The sequence below is a fragment of the Caloenas nicobarica genome, chromosome 12, assembly GCF_036013445.1.
Source record: "Caloenas nicobarica isolate bCalNic1 chromosome 12, bCalNic1.hap1, whole genome shotgun sequence".
Taxonomy (NCBI): Eukaryota; Metazoa; Chordata; class Aves; order Columbiformes; family Columbidae; genus Caloenas; species Caloenas nicobarica.
In genome coordinates, this window is record NC_088256.1 from 17466942 (window position 1) to 17483747 (window position 16806).

A 16806-nucleotide genomic window follows, 5' to 3' on the forward strand; every position below is an offset into this window, starting at 1 on the left:
CACTCCACTGTGCGCATTTATACAATACATTACACCATCTCCTTTACATTGCCAGATGTAATCAATTAATGTTTTTTTTCACACAAAATATAACAGCGAATTATGTAGTCGCATGACAAGACCTTATCCATGTAATTTATTACAAAACACATTTAATTTCTGGAGCCACTTATGCCAATGTCATAAAAAAATAAAATCTCCAAATTCAACATCAGGCAAAATTAAAGTACTAAACTACAAAACTTCTCATTCTGTAGGCTTAGCACAGAAACTTTTTCAGTTTTACATTGTGCACTAAGTTTTGGACCCTTGTACCCAGCTTATAACCCACATCCTGACAATATGATGAAACTGACTCTAAAAACCATCAAGAATTTGAAAGCAGCAACTTGCGCCAGAAGACTCCAGCTTTAGTCTTAAATCTGGACCACCAATTATCTGAAATAGCATATGGGGGAAATAAAGAAACCGGGTTAGGCAACTTATTTGAGTTTAAAGCTGAATTCTTTTGCTTTAGCCATGATTTGCTTTCATTACAATTGGACTCCAAGTTGTTGCTCCTCAAATACAAAGAAGCTACTACACACTGCTGTACAACACACATTGAAATCTTTTACAAAAGCTGGTTTTTTGCCTTCAAAACCAAGACTCTGCCAGATCTTTTTTATTCTGCTTACCACACAAGCAGTATTGCTGCATGGGTTTTCCTAAGTGCTTGTGCCAGGGCAGCATTTCTTTTTAATGTGGAGTGTTCCCCTCATACACTGTCTCATCAGTGCCTCAGCTGTAATGCCATTAAAACAGTGGTCAGAGGCTGAAGCAAAGACACAGGGAACACCTAGAAAAGCTCAAACCTGCCCTTACAAAAGTGGTCCTGTTTTCACTATCTCCTTTTCTTCATTTTTGTGATGCTCTCCCTACCATGTGTCCCAGTTGAAAACTTGCTTCTCCCTTAGTGTATGAATAATGCACTCACCCCCACGGAGTATGATTATCTTCCCAGTGCCTACATCAGAGACTATGAATGCTCGGAGGGCAAAGACTGTCTCATTTTTTGTCTTATGCAATACTTAGGGCAGTGGTGGAACATCTGAATATTGGCTGGAAATTTGGAACAGTGAATATCGTCTGGAAGATCCTGGGTGGACAACATAGCCAGCTTTATCAGCATTCAGTGAGCCCTGGAGGGACAGAAAACTTCAAACTGAAGCTTGAACGTTGGATTCTCTAATTTGGCACCCTGTTTTTTTGTAAGGTCAAAAGCTTAGCACATTTGCAAAAAAATATACAATATGTTCTGGCCTGTAACAGAGAGGGAGAGTCATTGCTGTCTCTCACATTCCACCCTTTAATTTCTTCTCTTCCAGAAAGACCTAAGCAGCCATTTGAAACCCTACCATGCGACCTGGCATTTATTATAGTAATCTTAGCTTTTGGAAAAGAACAAGCATTTCAGTCTGGATTTCCTTTTCCTCACTTGTGCCTTGAAGCAGGTCTGTTCCTGCATCTGTGTGTCCTGTAAATCACGCCAACATTCCCCTTTGATCCACTCCTGCTAAGCTAACAGGTGTAGAAAAAATGGATGTATGTTACAGAAGATGTTTTGATACAACATATACTTTTTTTGGCATGTCAGCCTTACCCAAATAAGTCAGCTTAAAGAGTAAAGAAAACCGAAGCCAAAACATGCTGAGGTCTTCTTTGATCTCCCCTAAGGTATGGAGGCTTCAGAGTATTTCTGGTAGACAGGTCCCCACCGTCACATGCACGCATTTCATTCCTCATTTCTTAGCTCGTTCTTTCTTACAAAGCTAGTAAGTCTGACGCTGGAAACATTAAACACTCAGAACTGCAACTAAGACGTGTGACAGCTGAGGATGCTTGGTCCCACACAGAGCAGTCCTGATGTCTGAAACCGGCATGTTCAGACTATACACCAGATTAATATAGTCTCTTCCCATGCCTGCATTTTTTAAAACCTTCTGACAACAAACTACATTGAAACAAATGAACTCCTAAAAACAGGGCTGGAAAAGGGCAAAGTCCATAACCTTCCTGTCTCCAAATACTACACTACTTCGTTTCCCACAGGAAAACCAGTGAATAGGACGCAAATCTACAGCACTAAAATGCAGTAACTGTGGTGTTCCAGCATTTAAAAACTATAGATCTACATTACTAGACGATGACATGTATTGTCTTTGTTGCTTCTAGATGGCCAAAAAGGAAGAGCAAACTGTTCATTAGTAATAGTTTATCAGGGGTCATGCAAGCAATCTGGACTAAACTTGGCACAAGCCCCAAGCCAGGACCACCCAGCAGACCCATGCTTAGCTCTGAGCATCGAGTGCTGTTTGCAACTCCAGCTGGTGTCAAACACTGACAATTACCAGTTATCATTCAAAGACAAACTGGAATAAACCTGCCAAAGAATACTTTTCTTTTTTTTTTTTTTTTTAAAGTACGAAATGCAATGTATTATTATGTTCAAGCGACTATCAAAAGGAGTTGTTGAGAGACAAAGGCTAGATGCAGTAACACGGCATTCTTTTTGAAGGGTAACTCGTGTTACATGTGAAAGTCACTATAAAATGACAATGTTGCTGCGAAAGGAGACAGAATTATATATTTAGTCAAATTCCCAGTCTAAGCCTTTTCAAAGAGCACAAACAGTATAACATTCCTTAGGGTTCCTGTACCCTTTCAAACATGATAGCTTTCTTGTAGTTTACACTTATCATATTAAGAAAAATGGTAATGAGGAGATCATGACAACTTCTTTTAAAAGCAACAATAACTCAATTGCCATGGAAAAGAAGGAGTGATGACTATTTTCACGGAAAGAAGCCTCCAATGAACGCCTCACTGTTGAAGCTGTGTTCTTTGTTTTTGTCTGAACTCAGGACTGACAAGGGGCTGCTCTTTAAAAAAATCTGAGCACTAGTTTTCATTTGATTGGTATGATACTCTTTTTTTTTTTTTCAGATAAACTGGCAGCTCAGACCTCTTATTAAAAAGATTAGGGACTCAAGAGGCTAGAAATGGTAAAATACTGGAATAACCAGGAAGGGATTAATGGGCTTGATTAAAAAAAGAAAAAAAGAAAAAAAAAATCACTCCTGGGAATGTTCCCCTACAAACCAAACACCGAGTTTTTCTTTTCTATGGCTCAGAAGAATATTTTTAAAGGTTACTGTACCTTGGGGTACACAAACAACATATTCTTTAGCAAGATATACTCATGGCAAAGAAATTAATGGGCTCCAAAGTCCAAAGGGGCCTTTAACACTCAGTGCTGGTGCAGTAAATTCCATCAGAAGATCTCAGAGCATTCCTCACATGAGATCACTACTCGCCATTTTCCGGCTTGGCTCCAGAGGTGAAATTTGGTTGATGCCTTAAATCACCCACTCAACCAGCATCAAATACAACGACCACCGCCCTGCCCTTTTTTTTTTTTCTCCCTTAGCAACCCATGCAAGTCTCCTAAGTCCATGCGTGTCCGCGTTGTCCCTGTTTCACCCTGCAAAATACAAGTAGGTACTATTGTCACCTCTCCCCCAAAAATGTTTGCTTAGATGTTGCAGAGAAATTTCCTTGCCCTGGAAAGCAACACAGGGACACTTGTGGCAGGTAGAATAAACAGTCCGTGCAGAATGTTGAACAAACATAAATGGGGTCAATTAGGTCTGAACTTCAGATTCATGTTTGTAGTCAGGTTTTATCTCTTGCCTTCGAACAGTGGTCAACAAACACCTCAATGCTTTGAACTAATAAAACCATCTTCCTTTCTAATGCTACAGCCTGACATTTTCTTTAGCTAAATTTTGCAAGGCTGGGTGCCTGTATGACTGCTTTTAAATCCAAAAGAAATGTGAGAAATTCCTTGGAGGAAAAAAAAAAAAAGAAAAAAAAAAGAAAAAAAAGAAAAGCATTCTGGTCAGATTTTTTAGCTATCCAAAGAAATTGTTACACAGTTGACATAAATCAATGTGGCAGGATCTACAGGCTAATTAAACAAATGTGACAATTTTACTGTGACAATTTAAAAATGCTCAAAAGTGCCTCCTATCCACAGTGTGCATTCTTCTCAAATGTGTATTAAAACCCATGTACTGTATTAAGAAACTGAAAGGAACTTACATATTCAATAAAAAACACAATTATAAGCACAATTTGAAATATATGGCTAAAATAGATTGGAAGTTCATATGGTTTCTCAGAACATTAAATTCAATGACACGCTTTCTTTAAAGAAATGTTAGAAATTCTCTATAGAAATGGATAAGCCACAGTATGTAGTATAATTTTAAATATCTGATTCAGGCTTGCTCTTGCACAGTTATAACACCAATAATTCCAGCTGAGGACCTCAATGCATTTTGCTACTAACTAATTTAACTGCGCAGCATGATGGCAGTGTGGGTGAGGTTCTGGTTCCCCATTTCATAGAGGGAGATACTGTGGAGTGAAGGGGCATCTCAAGGTTATACAGGATGATTAAAGGTAGGATGTTTTATCTGAGTCTATGTATTCAAACGTTTATCGAGAGGATGTTCAAAGAGATGGGAAGATGGACCATACCAGTCTTTTACTGGCAGGTATGAAGTGGTATATTCTGAAGACACTGACAGCTGAAACAATTTCCACAGGTGAGAAGGAAGACACCTCCAGAAAGATCTCCACTAACTAAGCTGCATGACAGGCTTAAAGCTTACAGATAAACAGCAAGTAGCAAAGACATAAATTGCTCCCCTCAAAAGGGCGGCTTCCAGAATTATTCTCCCTACGGAATGAATTATTCTCCCTACGGAATGCAGAATAACTTGAACCTAAGACAGATGATGACTGCAAGACTGCCTTCCCATGTTAGGCTGCTTCCGCAAAACCCATGGAGGCTGGCAAGGCTGATGGGGTGTCTCCACATGACTCCTCCAAAGGAAAAGTCCACCTGGTCATCCAGGGGATCTCTCAGGAGGAAATACTTCTTGACCCGTAACTCGGTGTCTGTATTATTGCCTTAAGAAGAAGAGATTAGGAATGACTTGGGTTAAATTCAGACTGCAGTACATGAAGAAAATGGCAACAAATATTCATGGTATCTCTTGTAACAGTACACTTCCACCCATTGCCTCTGAGAGCAAGAAAGAGATTCAAAATTCTAACTTCAGGTTTATTCCAGGTGTCATCTTTGTCCTGTTCTCTTTACTTTCCTTCTAAGAGCACAAAAGCAGTGAAGCATCAAAGGTTGCAATATGGTGGTGAAACTGAGCAAACCTCAAGTATCTGGCCCCTTGTTGGTCCATTCTTTTTTTTTTTTCATTTCCCTAGTTCTTTCTTTACATATATTTTTTTAACCATCAACCAATATTCTTAGGTTTTGATCGTCACGGCCAGCTGAAACTTCAGAGGAGAATTTCAAAGAGGAGAGCTCTTGAAACTCTTCCTGAAGATTAATGCAGTTACTTCTTCCAGCCCTGTCTTCCCTTGGACACTGCAATCTGTCCAGCCTTTCATAGCTCTGTTCCTCTTGACTGACAACATATGGCCGACTTATCCTTCATGGGTCCCACCCGCTTCTTCAGCAGTGCTGACTCATGGGGAGGCTTCCCACCAGGACTTAAAACCCCCAACACTTGCCCTCTGGGCTGCAAAAATGAAGCCCTTGCCTTTTGTGAGATACAGAGGCACAGAAGATGCTACAGACTTGGTCATTTCAAACCAGAATTGTTTCTAAAGCATGCATTCATTTCACAAAGCTTAACTCAATTTTAATATGTTTTCAATGTCTTCATTCTGTGCCTAAAGCAATTTGTTATGTAGAGTACTCATTATTAATCTACCCAAAAGAAAGGTAACATTGCTAGCAGTTTAAACACTCAGTGCCTGTATTTAACCATGTTTCATTTTGACAGGACAAGATGAAATAACAGAAATGATTAATCTGAGACCAGAGGAATATTCTGCTACCTATATTTCAAAACAGGACTAGATGTTTTGTTTAATACTTTGGCAGTAAGCTGTGTAAGTGGAGCAGAGGAGCTTCAGATGGCTTTTCTACTCGACCACACAGCGTACTGCGCCACTGGCTGTTGTTACTGGTCATTTTGGAATCGGCAGCAGCACTCCAGGGACAGGCACACAAGCGAAGTTCCCAATCATGTTTTTATACACCATAAATTCATTCAGCCCACAGGGTTCTTAAGGGAGCCCATCTGGTACAGCTAGAGCCAAACACTATAACAGTGTAGAAGCGTTTAAGATTTTCCATCAAGTTCAGCGCTTCTAGGCCTTTTTTGTTCATGGAAGCATACAAAAGGTCAAAGTTGACACGACATCCCAGATTCCTTGGGTCTGTTCTCTCTCACACTTTCACTCAAAGATAAGGGAGTTACTCTTAATTTACAACGATGAAGGGGGATGAGAAGTCAGGTCCCATGGGTCAGCAAATCTGGAGTAGGAATCTTAGTTTTAAGATACTCTTCACTCAACTACAAGACCTCATCAACTCATTTTCCCACATTTTTTGTCTCTTTCACTTCCAATTATTTCTGGAACTATGATACTTAGAGGTATTTGAAAAAGTAGTATATGAAGTGACCAAAATTTAATTACCGCAGAGGGTACACCTTATCTTCTGCAAAAGTTGCAAAACTTCTTATCTTTTCCTCTAAGATAATGACTTCGCCTGAATTACTCTCCTGTTTGAACTGGCTTTGGAAAAATTATTTACTCTATTCCCAAAAAGTAGCATTATTTTTGTCATAACAGAGTACTGAATTGGAGTGAGGATGCCAAGCATGTAACAGACATAGTGGATCATTTCTGCGGTGACTGTTAGTGCAGAAGAGAAACTAAAACTGGTTGTTTTGGTGCAAAAGAGATGCTGAAGAGCTTGGAAAACAGATAAGAACTAACACTTTCTCATTTAGTCATTAATTTCTCTTGGGAATGCTTTCATTCTCTTCAGGAGCAGTAACACATGTCCAAACTCTTGTGATGTCAGCTCACTTTACAGTAATTTCAGTAGCAAATCTGGCAATGATAGTAGAATTATGTAATACTACTGAAATCAGCAATATTTCAATTTGGCAGTACAAAAAGACAAATATTATGGTTAAGGAGATAAGAAAACAGAATTGAACAGTGTGTGTGAAATGGGTGTACTGTGATCTCTCTCTCTTTTCCCGAATACCTTTTGTAATTTTTTTTTATTGTTACAGTGTACATAGGCTGCAATAGACCTAAATAATGATCAGATTTTACATTTCAAAGTTCTTTGCTAAATAGTTTCTTTAATACTGCTATGAAAATAAAACCTTTATTTGATAAATGTGCCTGCAGGCTGGAATCAGACCTTACTTGTCTGTCCTCACAAAGGTCTAATCTTTTGCTGCCTTGCATCTTGAAGAGGCATTTATCCCTGTACCAGGCAGGTGCAAACCACCACCTTTTGCACACAGGAAACTCTGCACACCCACGCGCATTTGTCAGATCAGACAGGCAACCTTTCCTCCCCATCACGTCCCCATCAGCGTGAAATCTGCTCTGCGTTGATCTGGCAGCACAAAGTAGATTTATAGCATATACCCACATCACAAGTGAACTCCTCTCATACTCACCCAGTGCCACGCCAGCAGTGTGACTGGTCCACAAAACCAACTACGTAAGCCAAGTACTTGAGCACTGACTCAGGCCAACCTCCTACGCAGCTAGCTCCGAGTTTTCTATACTCTGTACCTCTGAGTTAATAGACATTTTTTGGATAAAGCTCCTGAGGTGCCTTTCTCATGGGTGGCACCATAATGTTGTCACTGTAAAGGTGAATCACCAAAAACTTGAATAATCCTGTTCTGCTGTGTTCAGGTGTAACTCACAGCAGCCAAGATAAGTCTCTGCGTTAAGGGTCTGCTCTAGACTGGGAAGACCCAAGGCTGCATCCTCCAACTCCCAAAGCACCTTTTGCCCTTCAAGCCTACACCAGGCTGTCTTCAAATGACTCCAAGTATTGATCTCACTGTGTCTGTGTGTATATGGCCGGACAGTACACAAAATGCTGGAAAAAAGCTTCTTTTGACCTTCCTGGAATTGTTGTTGAATGAGGGGGTGCATTAGGAAGAGTGTGACCAGCTGATCGAGGGAGGTTCTCCTCCCCTTCTATTCTGCCCTGCTAAGGCTGCATCTGGAATTCTGCATCCAGTTCTGGGCTCCCCAGTTTAAGAAGGATAAGGAATTACTGGAGGGAGTCCAGCAGCGGGCTGTGAAGATGATTAGCGGTCTAGAGTACCTTTCTTATGAAGACAGACTGAGAGGGTTGGGTCTGTTCAGCCTGGAGAAGAGAAGGCTGAGAGGGGATCTCATCAATGTTTATAAATATCTCAAGGGTGGGTGTCAAGAGGATGGGACAAGACACCTTTCAGTGGTGCCCAACGATAGGATGGGGGGTAATGGGCACAGACTGAAGCGCAGAAGGTTCCATTCAAGGCCCGACTGGACACATTCCTGTGCAATCTACTCTAGGTGTAGCTGCTTTAGCAGGTGGGTTGGACCAGATGATCTCCAGAGGTCCCTTCCAACCCCAACCAGTCTGTGATTCTGTGGTTGTGGTGGTATTGAAATGAGAATTGAGCTGATCACCTACCAAACCAAGAATGAGCCGTTCTCAAAGAACTGCTCAGCATTTCCATTTTGTGGAGTGAGACTACAGCTAGATAGTCATCAGAGCAAAGGACTAGTTGCTGCTTTTATGTATACCTACAGAAATGCAGGGGTAACTCCTTTTTATTTAATAACAGTGGCAGCAATGTAAGTGGAAGTACTGCCAGTTCATACCAGGGTGGGAGGAAGAAGAATTCAATGAACTCAAATGAGATCAGAGGTCAGTGGAATTACCCCTTGATTTATTTTGAGGTGAGAGCAGAAACTGGTTGTGGCTTCATTGAGAAAATGTTGATGAAAAGCTGAAAATGCAATGGCTTGGAAATTGCTAAGAAATTAATTGGTTTTATCCATCTAAAACTTCATGTACATAAGCAAAGTCTAAAGAAAAAAAATAATCAACCCTACAGTTGTAACACATTGCCTTTTTCAAAGCAGGCTATTACTCGTTCCTTACACGCTTCCAAAGGCTGCACACCAGATGAGGGACAAAGGCCACAGACACACATTTACACGTGGGTTAACTTTTCAATCCATTTTTTCCTTTCAATAGAAATAATAAATCACCTTATCCTGGAGAAAGAAGCAGCTTGACACAAAACATACGGTGCTGGGCTATTTTTATAGCACACCTAAGACATACAGGAATTCATTTATTTACTCAGCTATTTAAAAGTGGCTACTCTTACTCATTCTCTGGACAGCTAAATGCCAGGTTGCTAAGTTACTGTTACTTGACATCATCTCCTCCCCAACGTGTTCCCACATTTGACAGGTTCACATGATTTACTAGGCCAGTCAGCTCGTTATTCACTTGTCCAGTGACGTCTGGATAATCATTTTAAATTCACATCATGTCCTCCCTAGCAAGCCCCCAGATTCCACATGAAAATACTTAAACTGCCTGTCAGCTACTAAGTAACCACACTAGACAGCGTACCTGAATTTTTTAAATTGCAATTATTATAATTAGGTTTAGCATCGTTCTTCAATGTTGGTTTGTATTTTAGAAGAGAAAACGATTACTGAGGGGCAAATAATGGGCTATATCTGTTACAGTCTAATTTTGCTCTGTGAACAGTTCACCTCAGCTCTGGATGGTACATAATAAATCTGTTAGTGCTTTCAATTGGCATGAGGAAGGCAATACTACACATAATTTGCCCAGTCAAGGGCATTTTCACCTGCTGATCAATTTACATATTCTCCAATGTCATTAGACATGAGCTAGTCATCAGGAAAACAGAAGACCATACAAATTATAGACTTTGCTCATTTAACTTCAGTCATTTTTATACTAATTACAATCTGAATTATATTTAGGATTCTGTTTTGCTTCCAGACTAGAAAGCTTTTAATTAATATCACAGCTGTCCACATAACATCAGAAGTTCATCTAGTTACTTCATGCCTTAACTACAGTAAATATGAACCTACAAGAATTCTTTTGTTCCTCTAAGCAGGGACAGATTTTGAGACAGAAGTGCCTGCCCAGACAGTTAACAGCACAGACACGAAAGCTTTATGTGTACAAAGCAGAGCCTCACTTCTGTGGGATTATGTCTAATCGATTGCCTAAACACCTAGCCCAATTTCAATTTACACTACAAGTCCTCAAGAAAATTTAGTTAAATAAAATTTCCTTTCTTTCCTATGTAATGTATGCTCATCCTCTCTTTAGCCAGAGGTAAACCAGTGCTCAGGGAGGTCCCTTCTCTGCTCTCTATAGGTAGAAAAGGGTTCGCTGCTCGTTCGCACTGTGTCACCTCCGCACAGCCCTGTGCCTGCACCAGCACGGCAGGTCACGTAACACACAATGACAGCAAGGCACACTGGTGTAAAGCACCGGTACAAGCGGCACAAGTAACAGTTTCAGAATATTGGGTTTAAAATGTCAGTTCTCCTGCCCCATTTGCACTTGGTATCACAACATTTCAACGAACTCATTTTTCAACGGCTGAACGCAGCAAGTGACAACTTTATTTAAATCCATATTAATAAAACGTGAATTACACACACACACACTCTGTTGATTGCCTGTCTTCCATGTTACCCATGCTTTTGGAGCTATTATGTTGGTTTAAAAAAAATAAGCCACATTTTGGAACAGAAAAAAGTGTACTGACCACCAATGTATTCACCCTGATCTTTCAATTTGGTATTAGCAACCTGCATCAAATGCAAATTGCCTGTGCTACCTTTACAGCTTGGCCTTACTTGTACAAGAGATATTATTATTGTTAGTATTATTATTTTTTTTTAACAACCTTCTCAGCCATCCTGGTTAGAAAAGCAAAATCAACAGGAGACTGGTCTGCCATTAACCTTTGGTTGTAGTATCAGGAACGGTCCTTAAAGCATTTACTGATGATGACATAAGTGGCGAAGTGTTTCAGGAAATCTGAAAGACTGTGACATTTTGTCTCTGAAGACTCAGGGGTCTGAATAGACTCAAGACCTTTCCCCTTGGTTGGAAAGTTTTGACCGTGAACTCAATTAAACCTTTTTTTTCTATGAAAAAAATACAGACATTAAGATTTGCAAACCTCTACAGTTACAAAAAAACATTAATCAAGTTCAGCTTGAAAAAAGCTCTGCAAAATCAGAGGTCACAGATCTTAGCTTGGGTCCATCTTCCTCGTAAAGTCTAGCAGGAAACCTGCAAGAGTTACTGTGTCTTTCTGAGAGGCGAAACTGAGTTAAGTCACTTAATTCCCTGATTCAAAAAAAAAAAAAAAAAAGCAAACTTCATAGCAGGAAATGGTCTCAAGGGTTTCGGGCAGGCGGGCGGCAGCACCTTCCCCCGGCACTTTGGGGCACACAGCAATGGTCTTGTTGGTCAAAACGCTCACTATTGCAGCCTCATCTGTCCACCTTTGGGACTTGACTGTCTTGTAATCCTTGTTTACTTCTGCAACATCCCTCACAGGAAGGAAATGTTAATAGCCATTTTTTTTTTGTTTGTTTTTTACCCGGGGAGCTGAGGTCCACAATCCCAAAGGCTCTTCAGAGTCTATGTCAATGGCCTCCAAAAGCCAGAAAGTACCTGTCAGGGCTGGGAACTTCATCGGGTTCTCAAAGCACAAATTGCTGCTGAAACCAAGGGTCATCCTTTCATCTGGAGCAGACGGGCTGAATCTCCTCACACCTGACTTCCAAGGGGAGCCTGAAAACTGGATTTTGACCACTGCTGGGCATCACATTCTCTTATTTTCTCTCTGTTGACTATCGAGTTAGAATATGATACTCTGCACGCAGCCAAAATCCATTTCCCACTAGCTTATTCTGCATTATAAATGTGAGAAGAACAAAGTCATTGACAAAACTCAGGTGCTTCTACTTCCATGTGTGCTTCAGCATCATATGAAGCTGAAAGCCTAAACTGCTGCGACTGAAGGCCGCCAGATGGGACTGGGGTTTGCTGGGCCTGTGATGGGCAGCCCCAGAAGCGGCTCTGTGATCTGCTGCTCCCACGCACTCAGCGCCTTGCTGGCAGCCTGGGTGCCCATCGCCTGCTCTCGTGAGACAGATCCCCAGAAACATGCCAACCTGCCCAGTCCCTGCTCTGTCCACCCCCAGAGTCCCCCCGAGTTTTAGCAGGAGGTGCTGCCTGCAGCCACAGGGACTCTGCAGGTCATCCCCGTCCTCCGAAGACAACAGAAAGTCCTGCACTGAACTCAGAAAGTTTCAGAAGGAAGCCTGGGACACTTTGCCTCTGTTCAAATTACAGTCGTGGGGTAGGAAACAGGATCATCTCCGCTTGATTAGAAAAAAGACATTTCTGCTTCTTGTGATTTACGTGCATTGTTCCCACATTAAAACTGTCACCTGGATGACTGATCCCTGAAATTCACTACATCACATTTCCTTTTGATGCTGTTTACTGAAAACAACTGCTTTCCCCATCTAACAAGTCACTCATTCCAACTATATTGATGAATCTAACTGAAATATATAAAGAGGGGAAGAAGACATTTAAAATGTACCAAGTATTTCGCACAGTCTTTCAACATTTTCTTTACTTTTGCTCCCTTAGAGTCCTATAGGTAATAAAGCCCTGCTCACTTTAAAGGTTGAAACTAAATTTTATTTATTTCCTTGCATTCATTGGTGCTGGGTGCACACGCAGATGCATACTGGCAACCCATAAGGACATCGATAGCATCCCAAGATAATGTGTGTACACAGAACAGGAGCGAGTTTCCCAGACAGTTTAACTCTGGATTGCAATGAATACTGAGAAGCCTATTTTATTTTATAAGGAAGAATAAGTCCATGCCTTTGCAAGCAAGTTGGCATGACTGTTACACCTTTTTAGGTCTGGGTTAGTTTGCACCAGTTGTTTCTAGTGATAGCGACATGGCCAGAACGAATTTCCACTGAAATCTTATCCCCTCTACACCGAAAACCAGCAGGCTGGCTGGCAATTCCAGGGAGGTAGCTCTGACAGATGGGAAACTCAACCCACAGAGATAAAAACCTAAATCCCACATAGGGAGTGGTAGGTTGCAACCCTGCCCCCAGACGAATCTCACTGCCAACAGGGGATCCCAAAGTCGGGGTGTTTAAGGAGAAGCCCATCTTACCCTTACAGTAAGGCAGATTTACACCTATACAACTGGATGTGCACACTCTCTTTTTTCTCGTTATACAATCTTACTGCAATTAAGCCAAGCTCAGTTTGGAGTGGCTTTCTGTATTCAAACACTGACCAGAGCTCCCAGGAAAAACAAAACAAAACAAAACAAAACAAAACGTCTGTAGGTCTTTAACAAAAGCATGAGTGACGGGCAACTGTAGTTTGGGGAAAGAAGGAGGAAGACTGTATCTCAGTCTGTGAGTGGGAGAATTAAGGCAAATCCATCTCAGGGTAGGAGAGAAATGTGTCCTGGAGAGACTCACAGAGACTTGAATGCTTAAAAAAGGAACAGGAACGTGTATAAATCCTGACAGAGACAAGCTGGCAGATGCAGAGTATTAGGTGAACTGACCTTGCTCACTAAGGAGCACCCTGGGCCTACCACTTGGCTGTGTCTCTTTAATACAGACCCACTAATATGTTATTATTTAGCTACAGTGTTAAAGATAGCCATACGACCCTTCTCCATGAAAGATGAAATAGCAGCGCTACAATTTTACAAAAGATACAAAAGCAAAGGGTATTACTCACCCGTAATATTTCTTCCACACAGCTGGAATCATTGGGAAGGGTAACCTAGGTTTAAAGAATAAAAATAAAAGTTTAGTCAGGTGCTGGATGCAAAGTTCAGTGACTACAACCACACAGGTGAACAGCTAACAAGCAACTGCCTCTGTTTGAAGACTGGTGTATCCACGCTTGCTGCCTACCGAATCTTCCAGTTCAGATCAACGTAAATCATCAGCAGGACCCATTTTGTCAAAAGTTGTTTTTTTTCTCCTGTGCTGCTTTGTGCTACTAACAACACTTTTGAAGCAATAAAGTACTCTGATTTCCTCACAGTTGAGAACTGGCACTGGAATTGCCTGAAACTTGTGTAACTGAAGAAGATCCCACTGTTACTTCTATCGGCAGCATTCAGAGAGGAGGTGAGGTTTGGTTTAACTTGCTGCAAGCTGCAGCGAAGGGCAGAGGTGATAACAGTCAGGAGCACTGTTATCATCAAGTATCTTATCCTACAGCTTAATAGGCTAACGGCCAAGACAGCTCTTAAAACTTAAACATATACTGTAGTAAAATACTGGTTGGACTTTAAGGGTGGTTGCTGATTTTGTTGTCCCTCACTTCATCAGCCTGTTGCAGGTTTAGTATCCTCTGAAGCCTGAACAGCACACAGGAATCCACCTCGAGAGGCTTGACAGATATTCCCTTTCCCAGAAGAAATATGAGATATGTCTATGCACACAACAATACACACACGGTGGTGCCCTTAACATCTTCCAATCGAAAATACTTGTTAAAATGGTACTTGCAGCATTTGCTACAATTCTTCATTGCAAGGACATGAAAAAGCCACAAACCTCTACATACTTTGAACAATTATATAAACAAAAGGCAGATATGACCTGTATGTACAACCATTTCGTAGCACTTGCACGTAGTTATGATAGGTTCTTATCATGGGAATACAGCAGAAGAGAAAGAGACAATATTCAGGAAGGTATTGAAAAAGCAGGCAAGTGCTTCTAACCATAAATATTCAGCAAGACTTTTCTGCCCAATGCTTCTACCTTATTGCCCTTTGTAAGTAGTTTGGTAAAAGATACTCATGACTAAACTTAATCCCTGTCATCCTAATCTGCTATAAAGCTCCACCAAAAGCACTGACCATGGCTTTTCTCCTGTGTTTCAGCCAGCACTAAGCTTCAAGAATAAATCCACACAGCTACAAAAGTCTAAGACCAGAAAGACCTATTAGATCACCAAGTTCACGCTTTGCTAATATAGCACATTTTCCCCATATCTTCTCGTACTGACCCAAAACCCGCAGGGAAATGTGTTTCCCATCCCTTTCCTTAATAAAATATGGAACAGCGTTGTAAACTATTTGAACCTTTTGGTGATAATTGTTAAAATTTTGCTTTCGGTATTGCCTCGGCCTTTCTCTAGAGCTCTTCCCACTACTCGAAATAATTCATTACTTCCCTTCACACTTACGCCACGCACAGGCATGTAGAATTATACTCTAGTTTTCTCAAATGCTGTATGTTCAACTTTTACCTTCTTTCCTGATAAACAAGATTTTCCATCCCTTTGGCTTATTTCATCGCTGTTCTCTGAATTTCCAACAGTTCATCAATATATTGGTAAAGAAGTACTCAAGTGAATACGACTACACTACACGGATATTGGTGATTTTTATCTACTTCAAATAGAGATTATAATTTGCCATAATATCACTCACAAACATTCAACCGACCAAAAAAAGAGCCTTGCCTTTTGTCCCCAGCTTCTGCTCAGCTCAAATTCTACCTGACGAACCTAGGCTGAGAACTTCCAGTGGATGGTCAGCATCCACTACCATAGGCATGCAGTCCACCCTCATACCGCATGACTTGATAGCCCAGCACTTCATTGACCTTCCTTCATCTCCCTACTTTTTCACTTAAATCACTTTGTTCCCTCTCAACACCTGACAATTCTTTTCTAATCTGTATTTGCGATATCTCACAGTAACTCTCCATTCAGCGAGGAATATAGTTAACTTTAACCAAAAGATCAGCAAGCACAGGTATTAACTGCAGCATGCAATGGGATAGTGGGAATACATATGTCTCTAATACAACCATCATTTTTTTCATTGAAAAATTAGTATGTTGGAATACGAGAAAATAAAACAAATACTCCCCCACTAAGCTTGCAGTGTACACACCAGCCACAAAATCTCTCGCAGCAGCAACACGAGCAGCCCAAAATCTGGCCGAGTGAGTCAGAGTGGGGAGAGTGAGAACAGCAGAGACACAGAAATCCTCTCTTTATTTCACACCCCTCCCTACCATTACACATGCCATTTGCAATGGTTAGCCAAGACACCATGTGTATTCCTTTGTTTCGAAATGTCTTATTTGTGATAATTGTGTCCCTGGCTATTAACAGAGGGCAGAGCACGTTCTTTCTTGTTTCACAGTCCTCTCCCGATCCACAGCCCTGTGTAAGTTTATGTTACTTCAGAACTAACGATGATAATAACAATAAACATACCATTTTACTTTAATAAAGCCCACTATATATTATGCAATCACAACCGGCTTCTGCTGGCAGCACTTGCTAATAACTTTAAATGTTCATGCATCAATTTAATTGTGTTAATGGCAAAGAAGATTTTAATGGCTTGACAGAACTTTTGTTCCCTTTGGCATTGTTTTGTTTTGAATCTCTGGTATTAAAGCAATGCAAGATGTCAAAGTGCTGTGATTGTCATATAGGGAGATGCAAGTAGGAGCTAGCATGAATAGGAAAACATTTAGACTGGTGAAAACATTAAAAGAATAATTATTACAACACAGCTATCAGAGAGAAGATCAATGTAAGAGTCTTTCAGTACATTACTATTAATGGATTTCTAAGAAATGAGACAATTTTTCTAAATTCATGCTACAGTTGCACCTTCTAAGAGACTTGAAAGGCATAGATCTATTAGAAACTTAGTCTATCCTGGGAAGAAAAAA

At 40.8% G+C, this 16806-nt stretch overlaps 1 protein-coding gene across 3 annotated transcripts in view; it reads right to left on the bottom strand.

Moving 5' to 3' along the window:
- AFF2 (ALF transcription elongation factor 2) overlaps window positions 1–16806 on the bottom strand; it is a 333893-nt gene that overhangs the window by 137607 nt on the left and 179480 nt on the right. For all 3 annotated transcript variants that reach the window (XM_065643139.1, XM_065643137.1, XM_065643140.1), the window contains exon 4: window positions 13829–13873. In XM_065643139.1, coding sequence (XP_065499211.1) covers window positions 13829–13873 — 45 coding nt within the window. The remainder of the gene's footprint in view (window positions 1–13828; window positions 13874–16806) is intronic.